This window comes from Battus philenor, unplaced genomic scaffold (assembly GCF_028537555.1).
Source record: "Battus philenor isolate CCGP_79_NKW_IND1 unplaced genomic scaffold, ilBatPhil1.0.hap1 SCAF_3, whole genome shotgun sequence".
In the NCBI taxonomy this organism is placed as follows: domain Eukaryota; kingdom Metazoa; phylum Arthropoda; class Insecta; order Lepidoptera; family Papilionidae; genus Battus; species Battus philenor.
The window spans coordinates 10,242,795-10,267,162 of NW_027181693.1; the positions used below are offsets into that span (position 1 = coordinate 10,242,795).

At 32.3% G+C, this 24,368-nt stretch overlaps 2 protein-coding genes across 4 annotated transcripts in view; one reads left to right on the forward strand and one right to left on the reverse strand.

The window, feature by feature from the left end:
• The window catches only part of LOC137926660 (uncharacterized), a 29,854-nt gene extending 16,159 nt beyond the window's left edge, over positions 1 to 13,695 (forward strand). For 2 of the 3 annotated variants that reach the window (XM_068770330.1, XM_068770332.1), the window contains exons 2-6: positions 2,733 to 2,786; positions 7,917 to 8,136; positions 8,658 to 11,558; positions 12,290 to 12,407; positions 12,669 to 13,695. In XM_068770330.1, the coding sequence (XP_068626431.1) occupies positions 7,965 to 8,136; positions 8,658 to 11,558; positions 12,290 to 12,407; positions 12,669 to 12,726 (3,249 nt within the window). In that variant the 5' untranslated portion in view covers positions 2,733 to 2,786; positions 7,917 to 7,964 and the 3' untranslated portion in view covers positions 12,727 to 13,695. The remainder of the gene's footprint in view (positions 1 to 2,732; positions 2,787 to 7,916; positions 8,137 to 8,657; positions 11,559 to 12,289; positions 12,408 to 12,668) is intronic. The other variant, XM_068770331.1, reaches the window with a different exon arrangement.
• A 109-nt stretch (positions 13,696 to 13,804) lies between these two features.
• Positions 13,805 to 24,368, reverse strand: part of kl-3 (dynein heavy chain 8, axonemal kl-3) — a 53,698-nt gene continuing 43,134 nt past the window's right edge. Inside the window, exons 73-90 of the mRNA XM_068770662.1 lie at positions 24,186 to 24,321; positions 22,945 to 23,162; positions 22,075 to 22,317; positions 21,839 to 21,974; positions 21,549 to 21,702; positions 20,833 to 20,952; positions 20,502 to 20,562; positions 19,923 to 20,102; positions 19,692 to 19,804; positions 19,523 to 19,608; positions 18,728 to 18,989; positions 18,299 to 18,538; positions 17,818 to 17,985; positions 16,923 to 17,064; positions 15,918 to 16,107; positions 15,573 to 15,694; positions 14,532 to 14,693; positions 13,805 to 14,037 (exon numbers count right to left, since the gene is read on the reverse strand). Coding sequence (XP_068626763.1) covers positions 13,912 to 14,037; positions 14,532 to 14,693; positions 15,573 to 15,694; positions 15,918 to 16,107; positions 16,923 to 17,064; positions 17,818 to 17,985; positions 18,299 to 18,538; positions 18,728 to 18,989; positions 19,523 to 19,608; positions 19,692 to 19,804; positions 19,923 to 20,102; positions 20,502 to 20,562; positions 20,833 to 20,952; positions 21,549 to 21,702; positions 21,839 to 21,974; positions 22,075 to 22,317; positions 22,945 to 23,162; positions 24,186 to 24,321 — 2,859 coding nt within the window. The 3' untranslated portion in view covers positions 13,805 to 13,911. The remainder of the gene's footprint in view (positions 14,038 to 14,531; positions 14,694 to 15,572; positions 15,695 to 15,917; positions 16,108 to 16,922; positions 17,065 to 17,817; positions 17,986 to 18,298; positions 18,539 to 18,727; positions 18,990 to 19,522; positions 19,609 to 19,691; positions 19,805 to 19,922; positions 20,103 to 20,501; positions 20,563 to 20,832; positions 20,953 to 21,548; positions 21,703 to 21,838; positions 21,975 to 22,074; positions 22,318 to 22,944; positions 23,163 to 24,185; positions 24,322 to 24,368) is intronic.

Here is a 24,368-nt window from a genome sequence, read left to right on the forward strand (position 1 = left end):
CTTTACGCCCACATACAATGCAACATGTGACTAATCTGGGATTCGAAGGCAATTATCGGTAGGTATACAGGTAATTGAGGCAGACGTTGGCTTTGTACCGGATGTTTATTATATGAGGATTAGTATCCAGTAAACCAACTTAAAAATAATTTATTATTAGCAGTATTTAGCTATTTTAACAACTTATCTACATAAGAGATCTCCTATTTACTTACTCATCACGATATCTCTGAAAGCATAAGGATTAGACTTAAAATTGGGAAAGAATTTCTCTTACCGACTTCCACCCAAAAGGATAAATCAGGATCGTTTTTTTAATGCATGTTTTTAAACTATAATTGTATCAGTAATAAACTTGAGAAAAATTTGACATGTTAAAAATGACTAAAAATTAATTTTAAGAAATTACACCCACAAATGGTAGCGCGTGCAATACGGGAGGGTGACAGTTGTTAAACAATATACGTGATAGAGAAATAGCTTCAATTCAATAGTGTTCTAGAAATGCTTCTTTTACTTCTTTTTGTGGACCCGACAATCTTTTATGAGACTTATAGAGAAGTGAACACTTATAAAGGGCTGTATCGTCTCAGGAAGTGTTTTTTTTTTAATGTAATATGTTAACTTTGCCTACAACACTAACATAATTCTGATTATTACAACTACCTTCAGATACAAAAGAGTTTGTGAGAGTTCATATTTTAGACTAGCAGAGTAAAAGTCTTCAGGGATGCAAACATTCTGGCAGTTTAAGCGACAACTCTCGCTGGCTGTGCCACCAGTAAGTGTATGACACAAACAAAGCTTCATATAAAGTGGTTTCTAAATATTTAACAATTAATTTACCCCTTCAATATTAATTTTTACCAATCATGTGACATTATAAGATTTTACATAGTAAATATTTTCGTTAAAATATCAGTAATTTAAAACATAAGGCCTCTTGATACGCATATTCTCTAAAATTGAATATACGACTTAAATATCAAACAACAAACATCACTAAATTGCTGTTTAAATGACTGCTAGTTCACGTTTGAGTCGAGCTATTTCTGTTATTTTAGATATAGTATTTTTATTTTAGTGTAGCAAGATGTCTTTACAACAAAATTACATGTTTAAAATAGTTGTTTTATTAAAATGAAAAAAAAAAACTTTACAGTATCCACTCCAGAATATATATTTTGATTTATTTAAAGTCAAATATCTCAGCTTTTCTCTAAAATATCGCCTTTTCTTATAAAAACATCTCTTGTCTCGAATTGGAATTCCGGCAGAGGACAGAAATAACAAGAGCGCGTGTAGAAATATCTGCGGAAGTGACTAAACGTTAATATCTTGTGATTTAAACAAAAGTAACGTATTTACGCTTTATTGTTTCATTTATGTAACACCTGGAAACTTAAGAGCATTTCTAATAAAGATTTGTTAGAAGGCGACAATTATATGAAAACATGTCTGAAACAAATTTGCAATGGACAAAATTTACCATAGTTTAGCGTTATTTTAAAAGGTGAATTGTGATCAACACAATACCTATATACCACAAACGCGACAGCAAAATCTGTTTTTTTGATGGTGAAACTATCCGGGCGGTAAAAATTCATTTCTTGCGGAGAAATAACTCTATTTGCATGTCATGGTGTGGCTATACGCATTTCAATCTATGGTTGCCATTGGCCACTTTTTCAACACCGCCCTATTGTCCTGCAGTAGATGACGATAAAACAGACCTACGTGATGGAATGTTTATATTTCCGATCCTTTGACGTAGCCAGCATTACGACTGCTTTTTTTCAAATATTCAATAACTACATTGCTTCTTTTTTAAATTTAGCATTTTTAATAATTTATTATAAACGTGGCATCAGAAATAATACTATTATCACTCTAGGCAATTTCTTACACACATTATACGGAACCAGAAGAAGGACAAATAGCGTGTAGTCAACGTGTACGTTGTATAAGGTAGCTAAGAACATGTTTAATAAGTATATTTACTCATATATACTAATAATAAACATATTGAAATTGATACATATTCTATATTATTACATAATTCATGTAAAAAAAGTTTTTAATTCTTCGACATCAAACACATTCACACGATGAGCTAACAAAAACACGTATTTCTCAGACAGCCATATGTTATTTACATCTATGAATAGTTTTAAACGGTCTATTATGAAATTTTTAGGTAGAGATTGATTTGTAATTTCTACGACTCAATTTTTTTTCATAATCTTACTTAAAAATCTGTTTCTTTCAGGATTTCAATCTTTATTGTATTACGTTTATTATTTTTTTGTCGTAAATAATATTTTTGTTTACTTGTGCATTTTAATCCATTCTCCGCTATATTTTCTATGCTATGAAATCTTATTTTTTTATTTTCTCTCAAAAATTAATTATAAATAAATATATTATTATAACTTTTCGATGCGGTAATGATACAGAATTATTTTTACTAGGGTAATTTAGTTTGGTCAATTTTTATTATATGTCGACTACAAAAGTTAAATTGATATAAATATCATCATCATAATCACTTCAGCTATATGATTTCCAATAAATATAAAATGTAAAAATATACAACAATTTTATATATATACACGATGTTAACATAAGACAAATACAACAGTTGAGAAACACATTTAAAATGTATTTTGTACAAGGCAACAAGAAAAAAACTATTCTCTGAAGATGTGCAAATAAGTTATTTAATTTTTCAGTGAACCCGCTCACGCCACTGCCGAGCGCTATTCCATGAGCTTCCCTGGTATGAGGTGAGTCATGGACTTTATTTATAAACATAATAGGCGTATTACTTCAGAGTACCCGTTTGCTACCGTGTACCAACGTAGCAGGTCAAAATACTTCAAAGTTGATTACCAACATTTTCTCTCGGCTTTTAATTACACGTAGATACAATTAAGCTATTAAATGTCGAATAACGTACTGTTACTTTATACCCCCATGTACATGGTGCATATGCAGTTATTTTCTATTAAAGGGATTTTCCAGGATTTGATAAACGAAAATTAATATTTAGGGTCGACGAAGTCTACGACACCTATTAATTAACTCAAGTTTTTATTTGAAACTTATAAGATACTTTATAAATTGTGTAACGAGTACCATCTTGTTATATGAATTTGTAATATACTAGTAGGAAGTATCATTATAGTAGTTTTAAAAAAGTCGAGAAGCCAATACACATGTACAAATTCATGTTAGCTAATTTTTTCGAGCGTACAAGCGTTCTTTACATAAGTCTCTGTAGTCTGTACATATATCAATCTAGTAATTTTGTTATTGGGGTATCATTTGAATGCGAAGAAATGAAAATAAAGTATCTTATCAGGAAGCTGTCGCCAATCCTCTGGAAACTTGTTAGTGAACAGTGGCAATCCTATATAATTAATAAACAAAGTGTAAATTATATAAGATTGTATCCCGCGACCTACGATCGCAAGTTTCAGTCCTCTACTTCTGGGCTAAGACTGCTCATTATTACACCGACAATAACAAAATATTAATTAAAGTTATTAAACTTTCCTTCGGTCACTTGTTTTCAGTTATTAATGTATTTATTATTAGTCACAGAGGCTTACTAATGTAATAATTGTTATAAGATTCATTAAAAATATAAATTAAAATTCAAATGTAATTTGACGATTAATAATAAGAGTAATTATTTTTTAAGTAACTATAACTTATTTTTATTTTATTTTTTAGCCAATATAAAACAGCAATTTAAACTATTATTACACCTCAAGTTAAATGTAAGTACAGTTAAGACCTTCAAAGCCTTATTAGTCAATGGCAATGTAAAGCTAGTACAGAACACTCAACTTGTATTTAAAGCTGTCTTCATCCGGGTGATTAAGCGTGAATTGCACAGGATGAACGAATAAACGCTAATCGCTTTAGAAATAAACATACCGTGGCGGACTTAGTCATTTCTGCGAAAACAACTTTTTCTTCGCTTGTAAATGTTATGCTTCTCAGAGACAAATCCAGGTACAACACGCAGTATTATCTCACAATCGTGAGCTCGCTATTAGCAAAGAGAACCACGCTCATATTCGTTAGCGCGCACCTGCCTAGCCACTCGATGTCAATGGCCGTCAAACGCCCTACGCAAGCCCACTTACTCATTACAAACAAAGCTCCTAGTGTTAATGGTACGCAATTGAATAGACAAATGGTATTAATAAACATATAGAAAAAGTTAAAGCAATATGCCCACACATTTATAAAATTCTTTGCAATGTCTGTAAACAAACTTTAGTTCTTTTATCATGCATATACAAAACAAATGTATCAGTTATATTACAGAGAATAATTGGTTAAATTAACTTTTGTTTACTTTCATAGAATTATGTGGTCTGTCACATTTCAATAAAAAAGTACGTTTCACCACTTTTTACACCAATAAACAAACATCCTGTACATATTGCTATAATAAATGAAACCATATAAAAGACTTGTTTGTACAACAAGTATTCGATTATGATAATATTTTTTTATCTATATACACATCTTCCCGCAATCAATATGTATTTAACATATTTTAATGAAATTTGATCCCCTCATTAAGTAGAAGACTTACCAAATAAAATGAGAAACAAAATTCTGATGATATAAAACATAATACACGTGATAAGTACTTATCTATTTAAAGTCAGTGCCCGTAATGCGTTGAACTTTTCCGGTAGCGGAATACTAAAGCACACGTCTCAAAGATAATACGTGTCTCCGCACTGGCGCCATTAAGAAAAACGTAATTACAAGCCACGTAAACAAATCGCGCTCGGGAATAGTGGCGTGCCCGGCATGGCTCCGTCCATCTGCTAGGAATCTTAAGTGAGGAGTAATCTAGAAATCTTGAGAAGAGGGGATACATCAGGACCGCGTGCTTGTAGAAACGTTTCGAATCGTGCAATTACCTGGCCCCTAACCTCTGTTATAGCATCGCCTTACTCTATTCACATGGTATTACTAAACGATTAATAAAGGTCGAATAATCAACTATTTAAACTATAAACACATGTTACACAATTTGCTAAAAATCACTCATTCTTGAACGCTATTTAATGTGCCAACCTACTACTAACAGTATAGGAATGTTGTCCGACCGCATGTAACAAGAGGCCACTACGATGTATATAGACAATAATTACTCTACCTTTGTAAGCAACACTTACGAGCACGCATATCAAATTCGAAATAAACTCCTTTACATAAACGAAATAAATCGTTTTGTAACTTATAAAATAGTCACAAGAAGAAAATAATAAATTTTTATTTCTGACAGTACAGGTATCATAGCACATGGTATTAACAGTACGGTGGTTAGTTTAGCCATAAAAACAAAGGTCTATTTTTATTGACAGCGCTCTCTTTAATAGATACGTTAATTACACACACGTTTTATTAACGTAACGTTAGCTTTACTACGGAAATTAAAACCTTTACACTTTTAAAACTACGGATTATTTCATTTCGATTGATTGAGAATATATTTAAATTTCTAGGTTAATAAGGTTAAATTTACAAAATTTTACGTAAGAATTTCCAGCGTAATACAAATTTAAATATAATTTAAACTAACCGGAAAATGTTTAAGGACCCATTAGCTTGATTACGATCTCTGTAGCTTGTTAAATTTTTAACAAATTTACTGAATTTTAATTAGTTAAAATGATAGTTGAACATTCATGCATAATTATAAAACAAAAGAAACAAATTAGTTTGCAGGCCCTGTTAGGTCTAGGATCAGTTCATTCTGCCATTCGAAAGCGATGTTTTAATTTTATTTATGGTTTAAGAGAAGTATTTCGCGGTTAAATAAGAAATATCAAGGCGAACTATTTCGAAGCTGCGCGACGTTTACTTTTACTTTATTCGTGTAAGGTATCCTACGTAAAGCCGTGCTCTCTTAACGATTTCCCAATTTTAATTATTCTTCGTTTTTTCAATGCAAAATCTTTAGGTATCTATCTGTGTCATCTCATATTTTTTTAGTAATTATATGTTGTAAATAATTGTCTATTGTACGAAGGTCTTTTACTCATTCTTTTCTCCTCTAACTTTCTATAGAAATATAATTTCGAAAATACTATTGATTAAAAATTAACTGCAGCAGTATTACCTGCTATGTGTATGTTGTACCATATGTTTTCGAATGTTATATAATCAGTACAGGATTCAATCGGATTACCAACTTTTTAAATCAATAAAACACCTCAGCCAGCTAACAAGCTAATAAAAATGTTTTCTCATGAAATACGACAAATGCTAATCGTAAAACAATGTCTCATATGCAAAGTTTTTGCCGGCAATATACAGTTAAAATATTATCCACAACGTTAACCAAAGTTACTTTAATGTTTTCTATATCCGGCCGGAAGTAGCGTCTTCCTGAGTTACTACGTGCACCTCGTCACGTATGCAAAACAGAAAAATAGTCAAATTGGTGATAAAATATGACAAAAAAATATTATCCTAAATGTTTTCTTATGTAATCATTATAAAACTCGTCCACCGTAAACTAAATAAAAAAATACACAATAATTCCCCGCTTCCTTTTTTTACCCCAAAACAGATTTTTAATGTACAAAATATAAAAATCTCATTGGTCATTGAAAGGGTCATTGAACTGCAAACACTTGTGTGCTTAGAAAAAGCAAGAAATGTTGTTTTTTATACCATACATCTATCTTATTTCTTATTCAAGTCATTAAAATATCAAACAATTTATATAAAGTACTTTTCCTAAGGACATAAAGCTTAAGTATCAACGTAGTCATTTGCTCTACATAATTATAATACGTCACATCGGCGATCATCAATAACAATGATATACAATAATTTTTATAAATATTTTAGCTAATTACTGTAAACTTTTTACTAGTTTGTAAATAGCTTAATTAATATCACAATTACACTGCTATAACAGCGTCTATAATAAATGATTAAGTAGATTTAATAACGAAATCAAGAAATATGAACGAGACATATACTCGTGAACGTTTTTATAGCTCGACAGTCTTTTACGGATACACGACGCGTGGACGCACGTAGATTTATTAATAACTCCCTCGGCAAAGCCATTCGCGGCGCGACCGATGCGTCGTGCTCATGTCATTAACATTTTCTTTTCAAAGGATGGTCATTAAAATTATATTAAATGCTCCAACGAGTGTCTGTAGCAATAACAAAATTTGCTAAAGTGAAAAATAATCCGCTACTTAAGGACATGCACTAGATACGATCGACGATGAAAGCGGTTATTAAACAGTTCATCTAGACCGCATAGGTTTCCAGTGGACGAACACAGCTATTAACAAGGAGTGTAATAACTCTACATCTGTTTGTGTCACATATAATCTGTTGAATTGGTATTTGCATAACACGTAAATATTAAATAAATTAATGTATGGCATAGAAATGTTATTTATAATGTTTTGAGTATGTCATATTAAATATTCGTCTAAATAAATTTTAAACACCTCATAAAAGTAAAATTTTTTATGCACATTTTTTATGTATTTTTAAGCAATTTTTCGCAATAACGAACTACTAAAAAGTGCAGAAAAGTACTAAAAAGCAGTGTGGGACGCTTCAGATGGTAAATCATTTTATTATGGATTGCTTGCAAAATCAACAATATCATAAGCCCATAAATAAAAAACAGTTAAAAATACAGGACTATTTGCCATTTTGAATCGCACGCAAACTAGGACTATGAGTTAAATTAAAATAAAAAAGAATTTTCGAAATAGATAATCATAGCAATAATGAATCTTCTTACCTACATACCTTAATCGAATTTAAAAAGTTTGTAGGTAATTGTTATCGATAATGGCGCCACAGAAACAATTGTTATGAGATGATCAATCTGTTCGCAGAGTTGAGCGCATGTGCGGTGTGGCGCGATGGTTGCGTGATCGGTCATCATGCGCCTCTTCCGCGGGCCGAAGCGCAGGGAAGTGACCGGGGCGCAGGCCGCTGCGACGCCGTCTCCACGACGAGACGCCTCTGCCGGGCATCAGGCCCCTCATGACTACACGCTCGTCACCGCACTACCAGCCATGGTTATGGAGGACGATGTTAAAGAAATGAAGAAAGGTATTTTCTGGTTCTAATTTACACGTATAAACGCTTTACTTATTACGCAGCATTGGTAGGCCCCTTTATGGACGAATATTTTCTTATTTTAAAAACAGTTTTAAACTATATGGCAAAAATTATGAGGCTTTATTGAAACGTATACAAATTTATAAACACCGAATTATTTTGAGGTAGAAATCACATTTAAAAACAAGGATAACTATATAAACATTTCAGAAAATATTTAAAATCTATCATACCTTAATGGTAGATGAAAAATACCATTTAGTTAAAACATTTTTGAACGTGATGTGCCTCTGCGCCTTGCTCGAATGGCTACTAGAGTATGACGGACTCGTTCGGAGAGCTAAAAAATCGATTTAAGTGTTTTATTCTACCATAACTATTTTCTATCCAGAGAGTTGTACAAATCAAATTACTTTTACCGCAACACCGGCCCCTACTTTAACATATATATATCATAATTATATATACATTATATAAATATGCTATATTGTTTAATGTCTGTTTGTTTTTAGTCTTCGCAACGTGGGGTCGCCGAATGGGTAAAAAATTGGACATGTTAAAGAAATCCGACGTGAAAGAAGTACCTGAAGAGATACCACGTTCCGAAGCTGTTAGTGATGATTCTTCATCTAGCATAACGGGTCAATATAAGAAAAAACATAATTGGAAAATGGGGCGTAGTAGTTCCGACTCCACGACTTTAAAAAATGATAACGACACGGATTCAATTCGAAGTGGATCAAGAGATCGATCACCGAGCCCTTTTAAATCATTTTTTTATAGAATGGGCTCAACCGGAATGTTAAATACTTCTAAATCTCATTCTCTTAACACGCATCGGACATCAGAGAATGGCTCTAGCCAACCAAACACTCCTTCGCTATATCGTAGTTGTTCTACATCGCACTTATCAACTTATGTAAAAGCCGACGATCCCTCCGATGGAATAGATCTACAAAACAGTGAAAGTGCAAGTAACAAGTCTTCTCCTATGAAACAAAAACATAATAACTTAATATCTGAAGACAATTTAGCCACATCTTCTCCAAAAGCGTTAAGTTGTGACAATATTCCAAAACTTGAAGGGCAACCTAACAACTTGTGTAAAAAACCCAATTTTCCATATGCATTTTTACGTTCAAAATTATCAGTTTTACCAGAAGAAAATAGTTTGGCCAATAGACCAAATGTTTGTATCAGACAAAGTTTTTCAGAAAGAATAGACAGAAAATCACCAAAGTTTCGAAGGGAAAGATTATATTTACCAAACTCACGATCAGAGGAAAGATATCAAAGTAGTGATAATATATCCGTCCACGACGAAAACAGTTTATTCAACACAAACTTAAGAAACAATTGCGATTTTGCAAGAAGTTCTATGCGAAGCGTAAATGACATAGAGGGAAACATTTATTTATACAAAAAAAACAACGATGAATCGCCTCGACGTTCATCAATGATATCACAAAGGGCGCCCTCAGATTATGACCCCATGCTCGTTCCCAGGAACAGAAATAGCTTACCTGTCTACGATTACTGTGCAGCATTCGGATCTTCACAGGAACTTAAAACAGATCTTGCTTCTTCCAATCAAAGTATCCATCAAGAAATTCTCCAAGCACACCGATTAAGCAATTACGTTAGTTCAAACGAATCTGGATATGATAGTGATAACCGACCAATGGACGAACATAGTAATCATTCTCCGCCAATATATTCATATCATTTATCTAGCGGGATAGCCAGAACGGATAAAAACACACTACGAAATGGCGACGAAAATAGTGGAAATTTTACTAGACAATTGAGTTTTAATCAAAAAATAAATGTAAACAGGATTCACCTTCCTACAAGGAGGAGCTCCACACCGTGCGCTCTTTTTCCACTCGATAAGGACGTATCTTATGAATATGAAAATAAAGTAACTGAAAATAAATTGTATGTGAAAAACACGGCAAACCAGCAAATGGCAGTAGATCATAATGATTCCAAACCTCCACCTTTACCAAAAAAAACGATAAACAAAAAAATACCATATGTTTACAAAACTGTAACATTAGATGAACGAGTGCAAACTAGAAAAATAAAATTTTTACAAACCCAAGAATTACCAATTCAACACATGTCTACACCAAATTTAAATGAAAATGAATTAATAAGAGAACAACCGCATCAAACACAACAACAAATGTCCGAAAGAGATATTTTAGGACGAGGACCTTGCACTAAAAGATTTAGAAAAATTCGGTTACTAAAATCACGCCTGGATGAAAGTCTTGGAGTTTATCTTGCACAACATAGAGTTGACTTTGACACTAGTGGTTCTAATTATGAAATCCGCTACATTGTTGTTAAACTTGATTTTGACGGTATTGCACATAGAGATGGACGACTTCGGATAGGTGATGAAATAGTTAATGTAAATGGAAGGGTGTTAAGAGGGTTGTCCTCTTTAAAAGATGTTCAACATATTGTTAATTCATGTTCTACTGAAACGAATGTCGGAGAAAAGACTCTTTTTCAACGCTATCAGGTTGACCTTGTTATGGCTCATGATGAAATTACTCCAATTACTTTGAATCGCATTATCAGTAGTCATCCCTGTGAACAGGTTTCTGTGCCAACAATATCAAATGTGCCTCCCGATATCATTCCGCAAACAATTCATAAACCTTCTATATCTAATCAAATTACTATTGAAACCCACTTTCCTAGTGAAGAACAGTATAATTCTTCTAATAATGCTAGTTCAATTATAAATCAAATCGATGTTCACCAGAAATGCGAGGTAGGAGTTCAAGTTAACAATGGACTTATACTATCAAATCAAAAAAGTGACGATGAGAAGCTGTTGGAGAGACGCTTCGCCCAACCTGGTTCATTACAAAATATTACGAACATAGAAATTTCTATGAGGTCTTCTCCAGTACCTAGAAATAAAACAGCTAATGGTTACAGGCCAATTTCACTCCACAGTTCAAGACCGCAGCCTGTGATTGGGAATTATTCAACTTTGAACGATAATGCATCAAATGAGATCAAGGAAAATTCGTCGCACTATATTAAACATGTTTCTAGATTGTACCAGAATAGATCTTTCGAAAGTATTCCAGACCAATTGCGTACTAATAGTCGAAGTAGATTTTTCAATAGGGTTGGATCACAAAGATGTTCACCAAACACAAGCGCACATGTGTCACGTCAGCAGGAATACAACGCAGCTATAAATCATGAACAACAAAATTATTCTCATAGCACGCTGCAGAAAACTGTATTCTGGAAAGGGCCAGGCCATAAAAGTTTAGGCTTTAGTATTGTTGGTGGCACGGATTCTCCGAAAGGACAAATGGGAATTTTCATCAAAACAGTATTTCCAAATGGACAAGCTGCTGACAAGGGAAATATCTTTGAAGGTAACTATTATTATTTATTGATAAATACAAACAAAATAAGCATGAGTGACGTTACAATGACAAACAACTAGTCAAAGTACCAGATTGGAATCAGCTAAAATAATAATCAAATGCAAAAAGTTCCATTGTAAAGAAAGCCTTTACCGTCATTACTGTTTTTAGTAACATTTGTTACATACATTTACACTAACAATAAAAATATAGTATTAAGATGGATTGAGAAAAATCGCATGGCCTTTAAAATTATGTTTATAACCTTGTTTCTAACGAATAAATGCAGTTTTTTGAAGGCTTTCGCTTGTTTCTAACTAAAACTCTAAAGATTTCTTGTACCACCGTCTTCCCTGGATAATGATTCTTCTATCTTAATAGCAGATTCAAGTATTTGTTAATTTTAATGACGATCAACTTAATTCATTAACGAAGAAGTCCTTTCTAATCTGATTTTGCAAAAATGTGTTAACACCTCGCTGATTACTATTTTGTACCAAGCCCTTTCCGCAAGAAATTTTGGTGGTAATCTATTATTTATTTGAAATTTTCTTATCCATATTGGTATTAGCAGTCGCCAGAATTTTTTGAAAAAATAACAGACAAGGATTATTAACACCAGAGCCTTACACTTGCATAACCCACTTTTTTAATTGTTATTACCGATTATTGTGAGAAGTGAGATGAGATTCTTAATCATTGTCCATATTAGCTATTAAAAAGAATAATGTACATTTCAGGCGATGAAATCCTATCAGTTAATAATGTGCCTACACGTGGGCTGAGCCATGCTGGAGCAATATCTCTTTTTAAACAAGTTAAAGAAGGAAAAATTGAATTGACGCTTTCAAGACGAAGGTAAGATTATACTCCCAAGTATAGTGCTACCAAAACCGCTCTACCTACAGCAAAGCGCGGCAAGCCGAGTAAAAAGCGTATAAGCACCGACTCGAGCGTTGACGGCGAAGTGACAAAGGAGCGGCCCTTACTTCCTCAGTCTCGCGGCGACCTAAAGCGCGGTACAGCGGTTTTGATGGCCACATGATTACAAAAATATAAAAAAATAATACAATTTTTGTGATTACAATTATTTTATGATGCCCAATTTATTTCTTTCAGAGCACCTAGGTCTAGATCTGTAGAACCTCTGGGTAATTTTCGCGCTGACTGTAAATGAAAATGAACTGAAGAAATCCACAAATCACCCCAAAGAATTTGTCATAATTTAATACAGAGAGTGCAATAATATTCATTTTACATCACCATTTAGCCAAAGGCAAACAACCTTTTAAAGTATTCAATAACGATCAACTTTGAACTTTTTTTAGAACGATATCAATAAGTACGTAGTACTATTTCTATGTATAAATTAATAAGTACATTGTTGCTACAACGAATTTTTTAAGCTTTTATATGTGTAAGATATATTCCGCTTAGGAGCTATAATTTATACTTTACAGCAAACTAGCAAATATCTTATGTAACGAATGTAATGTGCAGCTTTATATAATGTGAATACAATAAGACTGTATGTATGTAATAATAGATAAGTAATTAATAAAACTTGTTGTAGATGGAAAATCAACCGTTACAGTGATTTGTTAGAAATGCTAGATCTCGTTTTAGCTGTACTTTACATGTATGTACATAATCGAGTAAGTCGTGCATTAATTCATTTCCATTGTTAATTTATCTTTTTAACGGAACAGACATTGCCGTAGCGTTCATTTTAAAATAGACTGATGTTTTATTTTTTCGTATGTACCTTTACTGCCAAAGTTTTAGACGTTAAATAATGGATAATTATAATCAATATTAAAAGTTCTGGGTAATTGCCGCAATGAGAATTTTAGAGAACATATGTGCTAAGTAATGGCTGACAAATTTGAATATGGCTATGTAGTGTCCCCGGTGGGATCATGACATCAAACAGTCCAATGAAATAAATCAGCGAATGTGCTCCGTCCACTTACAAATATTGTTGAAACGAATTATCATTAAATACTACTGTTACTTGGACTCTACCACGATATTTCTATTCTTACCGAACTATTCAACTACACTCACGAAAAACTATAAGGTCAGTATAGACTCTTCGACTTGTCTAAATAAAGGATAGGTTTGTATAGAAACTGCGATACCTCTTGTGCTTCTATTATTTAAAATAAAAAGCTTAAATTGATAACATTTTTATTATTTCTATAAATCAAAAATATAATCAACAACAAAATAATTAAAATCACATGCAACTAGATTATCAACAAAATAAGTTAAAAAAAGGTTTACAAAATACAAGTGACAGATGTGCTGCCATTGCTTTGTACCGATATTAAATTTCCTTCTCCGATCAACAGCTGACGCTTTACTTGATATCACACAAAATAGCCACTCCTCTCAAGATCCAATGATCCGGGTTTTTAATTGTTGGCAGCCACAGGGGCGTAATAAATGTTAAATCAGTTCGGCACGGTTTTTTATACACCGGACACTTAAAAAATAAAGAAATAGAAAGCTAATACACTAAAGAAAGATTACTGTTTATATACACAGTCGATAAATAAAACAATACAGTTAAGAATATTAACACAGATATTAAATAACATATAACAATTAAAACTAAGATGGCGCCTTAGATAAATTATGTATTAGATTTCATGAGGATGTAATTTTGACTGCCCTTTAAATCCAAATTAAAATATTAAAATGATATTTTTAGCCAATTTTTTTAACACATTAGTTTATAATTTTTCCCTCTTACTAGTATTACTTGATTGCATACACAAATTTATTCTCAAAAATCTTGTGTACCTAAAAAGTCTACCAAAATACAAATTATGCTTAATATTTTACAAATTAGCCAAAAATGCTTAATCTTTAACCTTAGATCGACTTTTATAACATAAATTATTGTTTTTCCCAATAAATCAGCATATTTATAAATTCTATGAGAATCACGTTAGTGCAACAATGATTTTAACGTACCTGATAAAGTTTCGGATCCTTGGGCGCAGTAGAATTAATCGCATAAATGTGTATCACTGGAAGAGCAGCGTACAGGACTTTGAGAGTGGACTCGCACAGACGCATATTACGTCGGTCCCAGGCTGCCCCGTCCAGATATACGCCATGTACAAACACACCCTCCTAGCCGTACAAAACACACGAAAGGTTATTTATATATTTTTCATAACGATCATCATCATCAGCCACTATCAGACATCATACGTCGGGCACTGCTGGACATAGGCCTCTCCAATAGATTCTTATACTTTCGGTTGGAAGCGGCCTGCGTTCAACTTCTTTCTATGACCTAACAACGACGTCTGTACACCTTCCAGGTCTTACGCTGCGCTTGCCGGTCCGTAGTTCCTACTTCTAAACCTTAAAGCCTCAGCGGCCATCTTTTCTGTGCGCTGGTATATGAAGCCGCTGAGCTAAGTCGAGTAGAAAGTTCCTTCGCATTTAATATGAAATTTGGAGCCATTCTCCGGGAAAAAATATACCTACGCAACTAAGATTAACAAGAAATACAACCTATTCAACAAAATAATTAGGAATGAATCTGTAGTGAATTTATATTTGACGAAGGAAACATCCAGATGTATAACAGAGAAATGTTTCTAGAACTTGACACAGAATTTAGGTCTCGAAGAACAGCTTCTTTTTTTTAATCGACTTCCAAATCACCATTAATGGGATGACTAAAAATTCGGCTTGGTAGAGAGAATAGTAAGGTCGTTGAAGATAAATATTAACAGCTTTCAAAGCAATCCAAAAAACTAAGTATCCATTATATAAGTAATATGTATCTTATAGGAATATAATATTTGTTTGTTCCTATAGGTGAAAAACACTATGATTAAACCCCTTATGAATCATTTTAGCAGTAGCGTGTCCGTCCACTGTTGAATATTTCTTCTAATGGGACAAGTTGGAAACGGCTTATGAGTAAAGATTAAAAATTACGTAAAAAGATGAAAACTATAAGCACGTAAGTTAATATGTTAAAACAATGTGTTTAACCGGTGGAGGAGCTTTTATTTCTTCGTAAGTATACTTCGTAACATCATTATGTAAGGCTACCACATCCAGCGCCCAGCCCTTGTGAGCTCGAGTCACTTCTTGTCGCATAGCAGTCAGGAAACCTGAAAATTTATTCAATTCTGTAGATTTTGAAACATACCCGAATAAATCTATATTCTTTTTATTTAAAACAGTATTGAAATTACCTTTCAATTGAATTTACATATTTTTTTAAAAAACAAACTCATAACTGTATAAGCAACGTGAATGAAGAGTTTTTTTTTTCTATGAGAAATTACAATTAACGTATGCCATTACAATAAGATTAAAGATAAAAATATCTACCTTGTGGGTTGAAGAAACCTGTCATCCAAAATGAGTTTGGTCTTGCCGTGAAACACCACGACGAAAATTGGGTATTTCGCTCCAAAAACTCTGTAAACCAAAATCCTAGCGTGGAAGACGACCACGAACGTCTCAACCAAAGTTGTGGTACTTTTGCATCATAGATGTTATCAAGAGAATCTCGTAATGCCTACAAATATGAATGTTACTAAATCATATTATCTTTATACTTATATAAAAATAGTGGCACATGATAAACACAAGAAATAACTAGCAACTACTAAATTTTGTCTTGAAAAAGTTACTGGTCAGTGGTAAATAATCCTTCATGGGTCTAAGTGTACGCATATATAATAAAATTTTATAAGATATCTTACACTTTCCTTCACTTAGCTTTATAAGTTAAAGGTATATTGTTAAAAAAAAATTACTTTTTCATTGTTAAAATTCAAATAATAGACGATTCAAAAAGGCATGTAAATGCCTACTCGAGTAAAGTTATTTTGAATTAAATTTATTTACGCTACTTATAATATTACTTAATAAAATAAAGCGAAAACATATTTTAATAAACACACGTATTACCTGAGTAAATAAAAATATACCGTGTTAAAATATTGACAGTTTAAAAGTGCACGTCTCCTTAAATAAAGTTATTTTTAATTTTAAGTTTAATGAACGTAGAATTAATTTAAAAAACACACCAACACTTTTTTGTTAATTGGTTTTAAAAAAAGCACAATGAAGTAGAATTCTCACATATAAAAATAACCTATTGTGTGAACTTAATGTTGCTACAAGTAATAACGCAAATTATACGTGTAATAGCGTTTAAATGTTGTAATAATAAATAATAAATATGGTATATGATAAATGGTCCGTAGGGGAAAAAAACTTATAACAACGTTCCTGACAGAGTATTGGCTACAAGTTCGAATAGGTCGTATGAGAATATATCTTATGACGGTTACTATAAAATATTTTTTTTATTAGCATAATACAAACCTCGTTCATAATTATTGTACCATCGATGGCCAACAACAAATCTCGTAAAGTGTTTCTTACCAAAACAATTACTTTCTGCATACGATCAATCTCTTGTCGTAAAAATATAACCATTGAGTTCAGTATTCCATAATATCTTAACCTGCAACCAAAATACATTAACCAAATTTATTTTTCATCAATGCGCTGATAAAATAATTAGAATAACATTTTTAAATAATGTTCTTCAAGAATAAAGCACAATAATGGTCATGGCATGAATACATAAACACCATCCAAAGACTCTTAGAAAAGCTTTGCCTACTTTATTTCAACAGAAGCATCAGTGGATTTAAATACTCACATTCGCTTAAAACAAAAGTACGAAAAAGTTATTTCAGCGATGGACATGTAGAATAAAATTATCTCAATATTAAATATTCCTTCTTGTACTACACAGATCTTTTTAGAAGTCCAATATACCCACTACAAAATATTACCGAATAATTAACAAATGCATTTGGTGCTAGTGCATGTTCATATTAATCTGTTAATTCTAAATAAATCAAAAAAGCGATTTATGCAGTTTTTACTCAATGATAACAAATAACAACATCACCTTTGCCAGCGGTAACAACAGAATTCTATTGTAAAATTTAACAAATAAGTACACTAGACTCTTTCTCGTAGAGTAAATGTATAAGCAATATTTTGGTTTAATATAGAGAGGTGTCGTGGACAATATTAAAAGAAGTAGGTTAGAATTATCTAAATACAAACGATAATGACTGATAATATAAATAGTAAATAGACATCATTTTTGATTCAGCCTGATATATATATAAGAGAGTATTTTTTTCATATAATTAGAGAGTTTTAAATTTTAAAGTTAAAAAGGTAAAGTTTAAAATTTTACCTTTCTTTCACTTCATTTGGATCAAAATTAGGGGGCACTTTCTCAAGCATCTCTTTAGCTTGTCTATAAACAGAAGCTTCGCGAGTCTCGCCGCCGCCGGAGCTCGATTCTTTCGGTTGAATAGATAATATCGTATCTAGAAGTTCCTGTGTCACATTGCGTTGATATCTGTGAACACCAGGCAGTAATGAATTTAATGAAAAATTGTGCAGTTTCTTTCTGTTTTTACTCCACTACTATAACACCTTATGAAACAGAGTAGATATAAAAATGAAATAGATTAAATAGTATTAAATATTAATTTGAGCTCTGTAAGAAGCTCCAATGAATAAATAAATTTTATCATTATCTTTAATATATCGCCTAATAATAATAATATAAATCACGTTTAATAAAGCAATTTTATTAAATATCAAAAGTAATATACTCAAAATTCCATCAGAAATTTAAATATTTTTTAATTAAATATAAAGCGTCTTACGTAATATCAGCGTTCGTATGCAGGCCATAAGTTTGCGGTGGATCAACAGTTTTCATTTTCTCAATTTCCTCGATATATTCCGGAATATTCTTAAAACTCATAATTCCATAACCCTTATAGAATTGGAAATCTTCCGTAAATAGTTGATCACTCAACCACACTCTGCAGAAGGTTACTAACAGTCGAGTGTCGTAATCGTCGGTGACTCTCCCTCCGTATTGCACGGCAGACACCATGTAGCTATAAGGAAAGTTTTGAATAATCATTCATTTCAACCGACCTCTTATAAAATGAAACGACTTCGAATACTGTAAGTAACGCCAAACACCGCCAGAAATTAAAAGTAACCTATAAATATGTATTAAGAAAAACTTTAAATATGTCAATAAATTAACGATATGATACACATATTACCCCAGAAAATCTTACCGCACAGTAGTCCAACTAATCTGCTGTCCAGCTTCCAATCCTTCAAGATGGTTTTGAACAAACATACATGATGCGAGCCAATCCGCAGAGTTAAACTCGTAAGGTATATTCCATCCAAGTGGACCGAATTTGCGTCTTTCTTGCACCACAGTATGTAGGAATGATATAGTATAAATCAGAGGCAAATAAAACGGACTATCACTATAATCCAAGAAGTCTTGGCTCATAGAATCGTATGTTCTCATTAGACCCGCTTTAACTCCTGTAAATTAAAAATGGTAGTGGAACTTGAAATGGGAATAAAATTTACAATGTCGTTTACAAGATGGGGTGATCAAGAGAAATAGAGATTAATTTTTAAATATATAGATTAGGATAGGTTAAGACAGTTACACTAAGTTAAATAATCAATTTAAATCAATACAAAATAAGAATTATGTTCATGCTTATGGCAAATACCAAGCATATACATCCGTTTACACCGAATTTTATGATATCAATAGTTTCTTAAATTGGTCTCTGTTTATAAATACTGCATTACTTGTAATTATTGTTTTAAAGCAATTCTAGCTAAATATATACTCGTAAAATACAAGCTTAAAACCATTGTACAAAAAATAAAATTAAGTAAAATTGTCGAATTTTATAACAACTTTTGTTACTCATGTTTCATTTGACTTTTCTTTACTTATACTTTTGTTATATAACTGTGTTAAAGTAATGGCATAACATCTTTCGATTATGAATTGTGCTACGACTAAACAGAAAATAAAACTTTCGTTCAATAAATCTTACCTGAAGGGGGTTCGCAAGTGTACTTGATAGACATTTGCAACAGCGTAATAGGAAACTTTGGATGTACTTCTGTGGTAATCCACAATCTACAAAACATTTTATAATTTTAAAAACTGACGATGAGAGAGTACGATATATAATCTTCAGTAAACTTATCTTGATTATTTACCTAAAAGTTTCATGAACCTTCCCTGGGTCCTTTTCTAGCTCGGCGAACTGTTCCATAATCTCTATCATATACTCAAGTCCTAAATGACAGTTTTGGAGCAATACCCATATGCCCTTAAAATTAGTGATTTTGGAATCAAAATTATAACAAACATCAAAAACTGCATCATGTTAAATTAATTAATTTGAATTTTTTTAGAAATAATTGATATTATTTAAAAATAAATTTTACCTCTTTTAGACCTCGGTCTATCAACTTCCTGGCATGCACCTCTTGCCCCTGACCCATAGAGACAGACGAACAAATGCACTCCAATCGCTTTGCCGTCATTTCTATTGAAGGCGTTGGATCTGATCCCATTGCCAGAAATCCAATCAGCGGCACTAATGGACGCGATTCGATAACCATTTGCTAATTGCGAAAAAAAAAATATTTTATTTAATTGAATTAAAAATATGTGTGTGAATACATGTATATTTATCTGCATATGCAAAGGCAAATCATTGCAAGTGGTTAATTTGTATTTACTATGTTATGCATAACCTTAATTTCCAAAATATTTTTCATTTCAAACTATAGGCAATGCACTAGTTTGACTTAAACAGAGCAAATGCGTAAAAACGTATTTAAAAAAACGCAATTAGATTAACACAGATATAAAATACAAGTAACAAAATTTAAATTAACATCGAAAGAATATATAATCAATGTGACATTATATATTCTCCAATATGATATTTAATTGCATCCTTATAAACGAGAATAAAAATAAGTTATTGGAAAACTAGGATTTGTGAAAATAGAACGTACTTCATAATTAACAATTACAGCTTCTGAAAATCTAGCGCCCATCGAAAATATGACATATTTCCTAGAAAAAAAGAGAAATTCTTTTGTTAAATTATGCTTTTCATTCTCCACCAATAAATTAACTATGTAAAGGCATTACTGCTAGATTAATCTTTACAAAGTTTCATTTTGACCGTAGCATAACAAAACTTACGGATACTTTGTACCATAATTTGTACGTTATTACCATAAAACCGCAATTAGTTGCATTTCCATTAAAGAGTACTGCAGTATGGTTACAGTACATTTAACGAAAAAAGAATACAAAAAACTAGATTACTATAGTACGCACAGACTCTGAGCCAAAGTTCTGTCTGGACACCACGCACGAACCACTAGTAATTTCCTAAAAACATCCAAAGTATGATATCCATCTGGCAAAGGTTCATCTTCAGGCGCTTCCTTCTCGAACCTGTTGAATTTAAGACCTGGGTAAAACATAATAATCCAACAAAATTAAGTCGCAGCATTAGAAAAGCTATTGTAAAATCGCTTTTGAGACTAATATTTTATAAATGAACTGGTTGTCGCAACAGATTGCCAAAAATTATCAGCCTGTCGCATTCCAATAGAAGAAAAATATAGGAAATATACATTTTAGAGTAATCACTTTATTTGTGGATTCAATGTGAAATAAATTTTTTCGTGATTAATGGATAGGGGCGATCATTATTTGTTTTAACAGGTATGTTAAACAATATAAAATTGTATTTCGTGAACTGTTAAGTGCGCAGTTTCGATTGTCAATTTATTATGCAAACTATTTTAAGTTTCTACGTAATTTATTTTTCCATAACAACCTTCAACAAATTATTGATAATCCTAATAATTATAAATCCTACAAAAAAGATGAAAGCAATGTGTGAAGCCGTTCTCGGGTTATGGCAGGATTATGAAAAATTTATATAACTAATCCAAATCCGAAGCATACTCTTTTAACAATACAAAATTTTGACTCTCTCCAGTTACAGTTAAATTATGACAAAATGTAACAAGAAAAATTCTTACCAAGACTTCCAACCTTTTTCGTTGTTAGTCACCTGGTTTAAAATATTGGTGAACTGGCGCAAATTACTTAGCTGAACTAAATTCAACCACGACATGTCGGTCAACCATTTAAATGGTTTCGGCGGACATGCATTCAGATCTAAAGCAGCACCACCTTAAGAATTATAAATAAATGTAAGATAAGGATTAACGATATTTAAAACATTCTTTATCTGTAATATATGTTGCATAGAAATAAATTAAAATTAATTAAATTATCCTATAATAAAAAAAAACAAAAAAACATTAACCTTTTATAAATATTTGGAATTCATCAAACGTAATGTACTCCCTTTGTAAATCAATTTTTAATGTTAATAAGAGAGTAAACAAATATTTGTGTTTCTCGTAAAATCCACGGCAAATGTATTTGAAGACATCAAAAGTCTGAAATATAAAAAAACAACAATAACACAATATCATCAGAACAATTGTAAAACATTTAAATTTAGGTTTATTTAATTTTTTTATCGTGTATCAAGCTTACCAAATAATCAATAATGAACCCAATTCTTTTCATTGTAATCGGACTCTGTGGCGACCTCTCCATAGAAATATCAAATCGTTCCAAGAACTGGGCCAATGAAGTCTGGTACATGTTGCACACAAGAGACATGTTACAAATCAAGAAGTATAACACGGAACCACGAGTTGCAACTGGTCGGAATTCCTCTCTGGCAGCGTTAATCTTTATTTCCGTTTCTTTGGCTACATCCAGTTTCTCCCGTACCTATTTAAAATTTAAGATTTTAAAAAAATTATCTTATTTGCTATGGAGTAAATAAAATTCACATCACCACCAACTCATAAATAATTTATAATAGAAACCCTGAACAATTTCGCGGTTACCATCCTTTAGCAATAGTATTGTTGTGCCATATATTTTGAAGCCAATCACAACTTGCACACGATTATATTTTATAAAATATTTAGTAGATCTATTACCAATCTATTTCACAAAATTATTATTGTAACAGTTCCTAGTAGACACTTTTTAGATAAACGTTTTCTATTCATATTCATATTTTTATCTTGTACTTAGGGATTACTTAGAGATATTGGATACTACATTCTTAGAATTTAAAAAATTATATTATGACAAAGCTAAATAATTACTTGTTGATATTAAGAGTATTTCATGAAAAAGTTTTAATGCTATAAATAAATTACAAATATATAAATTTAAAGTGTTACTTATCATCGGTGTTCATAAAAATACGATAATTTTAATTAATTTCGATTTTAATCTAATAATCAACATTTTGCTAACCGAAATTATTCAAAGTCTGATTCTTTGTCAAAGTCTTTTTTACGTTTACTCTATTGTATACCCCCTGTCTAAAAAAGATTAACTTGCCTCAGTAGCAGTTGCCTTCGTGACATTAAGCACTTGAATCAAGGTAACATCTTCGACGAGGGATCCCTGAATCGTTGTCAGCTTATGTAAAAGATTTGCTTCTAACTCCTGCATCTTCCTTCTATTTGCCGTCACATCAACTATCAATTGCGTACGCTCCGCTTCGAGTTCAGCCTTCTCCGTTAATATTACGCGACCTAATAATTGGTCCTCCAAACCTAAAATAGCCAATATTCTATTTAATTTTAAATACTAGTATATTCATGTATTATATTATAAAGGTTTATTGAATACAACTGATAAAACATTGATAATGAGTATTTATTTATTTTTCCATTTATATGTCGAAAGATCACATTTCGCCTTAATGCCACTTAACTTCAATGATTAAAGTAGCAAAAAGCAGAAAGCTCTTAGTCTAAATCTAGTTTTTACTAAGACGGAGAAGCTTCCCTCGAGACCCTTATTATAAAAATTGTGATGTTTTTCACTTATTTGTCAGCTCCAGCCTTTAAATGGCTTTTTCACGAGCTGCCGAGCTTCTAGGTCGACTATATCTGGTCCTGCTGTGGGGCTAAAAGTATATAACCTGTTTATATGTGTAGTAACCCGCTATGCCTGTCGCTGTGCTTAAAATCGCGCGCAATCCAACAGTTTTATGATGTCACACATTTGTCAGTCTCTCTAACTCATCTGTTCTTGCACCTAGACGCACGCAAACTTTCACTTTAGTTTAATTGTTAGGCATCAGAGATTGGTTTTTGTGCTATAAAATATATAATTTGTGCCTTATTGTAATATAGACACAATAAGTCGAGTGCTACAGTTTTTATCAAGTGCTGCCATACCTTCATTCACGCCAAAAGTTGATAGATGTTAAAACGCGACCATTGTTCGCAAACTAACTTACACAAAGATCTCAAGCTTCTTTCATTAGTACAAATGAATATCTTTTGTATGCGTAGGTGACGCATAAAGAGCCATGAAGACGGCTACGCTCGGGATTTCTGTACGAGATCATGTCGGAAGTAAGAAGATCCGTAGACGATCGAATATAATCGATATGTCCCAGCGGATTGTCTAAAAGTGGCGGTGGGTGAAATAGACGTTGGATGCAGGCAGCTTTAAACGACACAAATTATGCTCACCTGTGATTGTCTTACGGCAGAAATGATGGTGATATGTGTTACAGTAGCTAATACTCGAAGAAAGTTAAAAATTTGATTATCAAAAGATAATACCTTGCATGGTGACCGTGAAGTCAATTATTGACGTGCGCGCAGAAACTTCTGGAGTGTAAGCAGGATTCGGTAGTTTGGTGGTGATATAAATCTTATGACCGGCTGTTACGTCAATTTCTTTGTCTCCTAATTTCACCTATATAACGATTTGTGGTTTAGATCGATATCTACTACTTTATAACA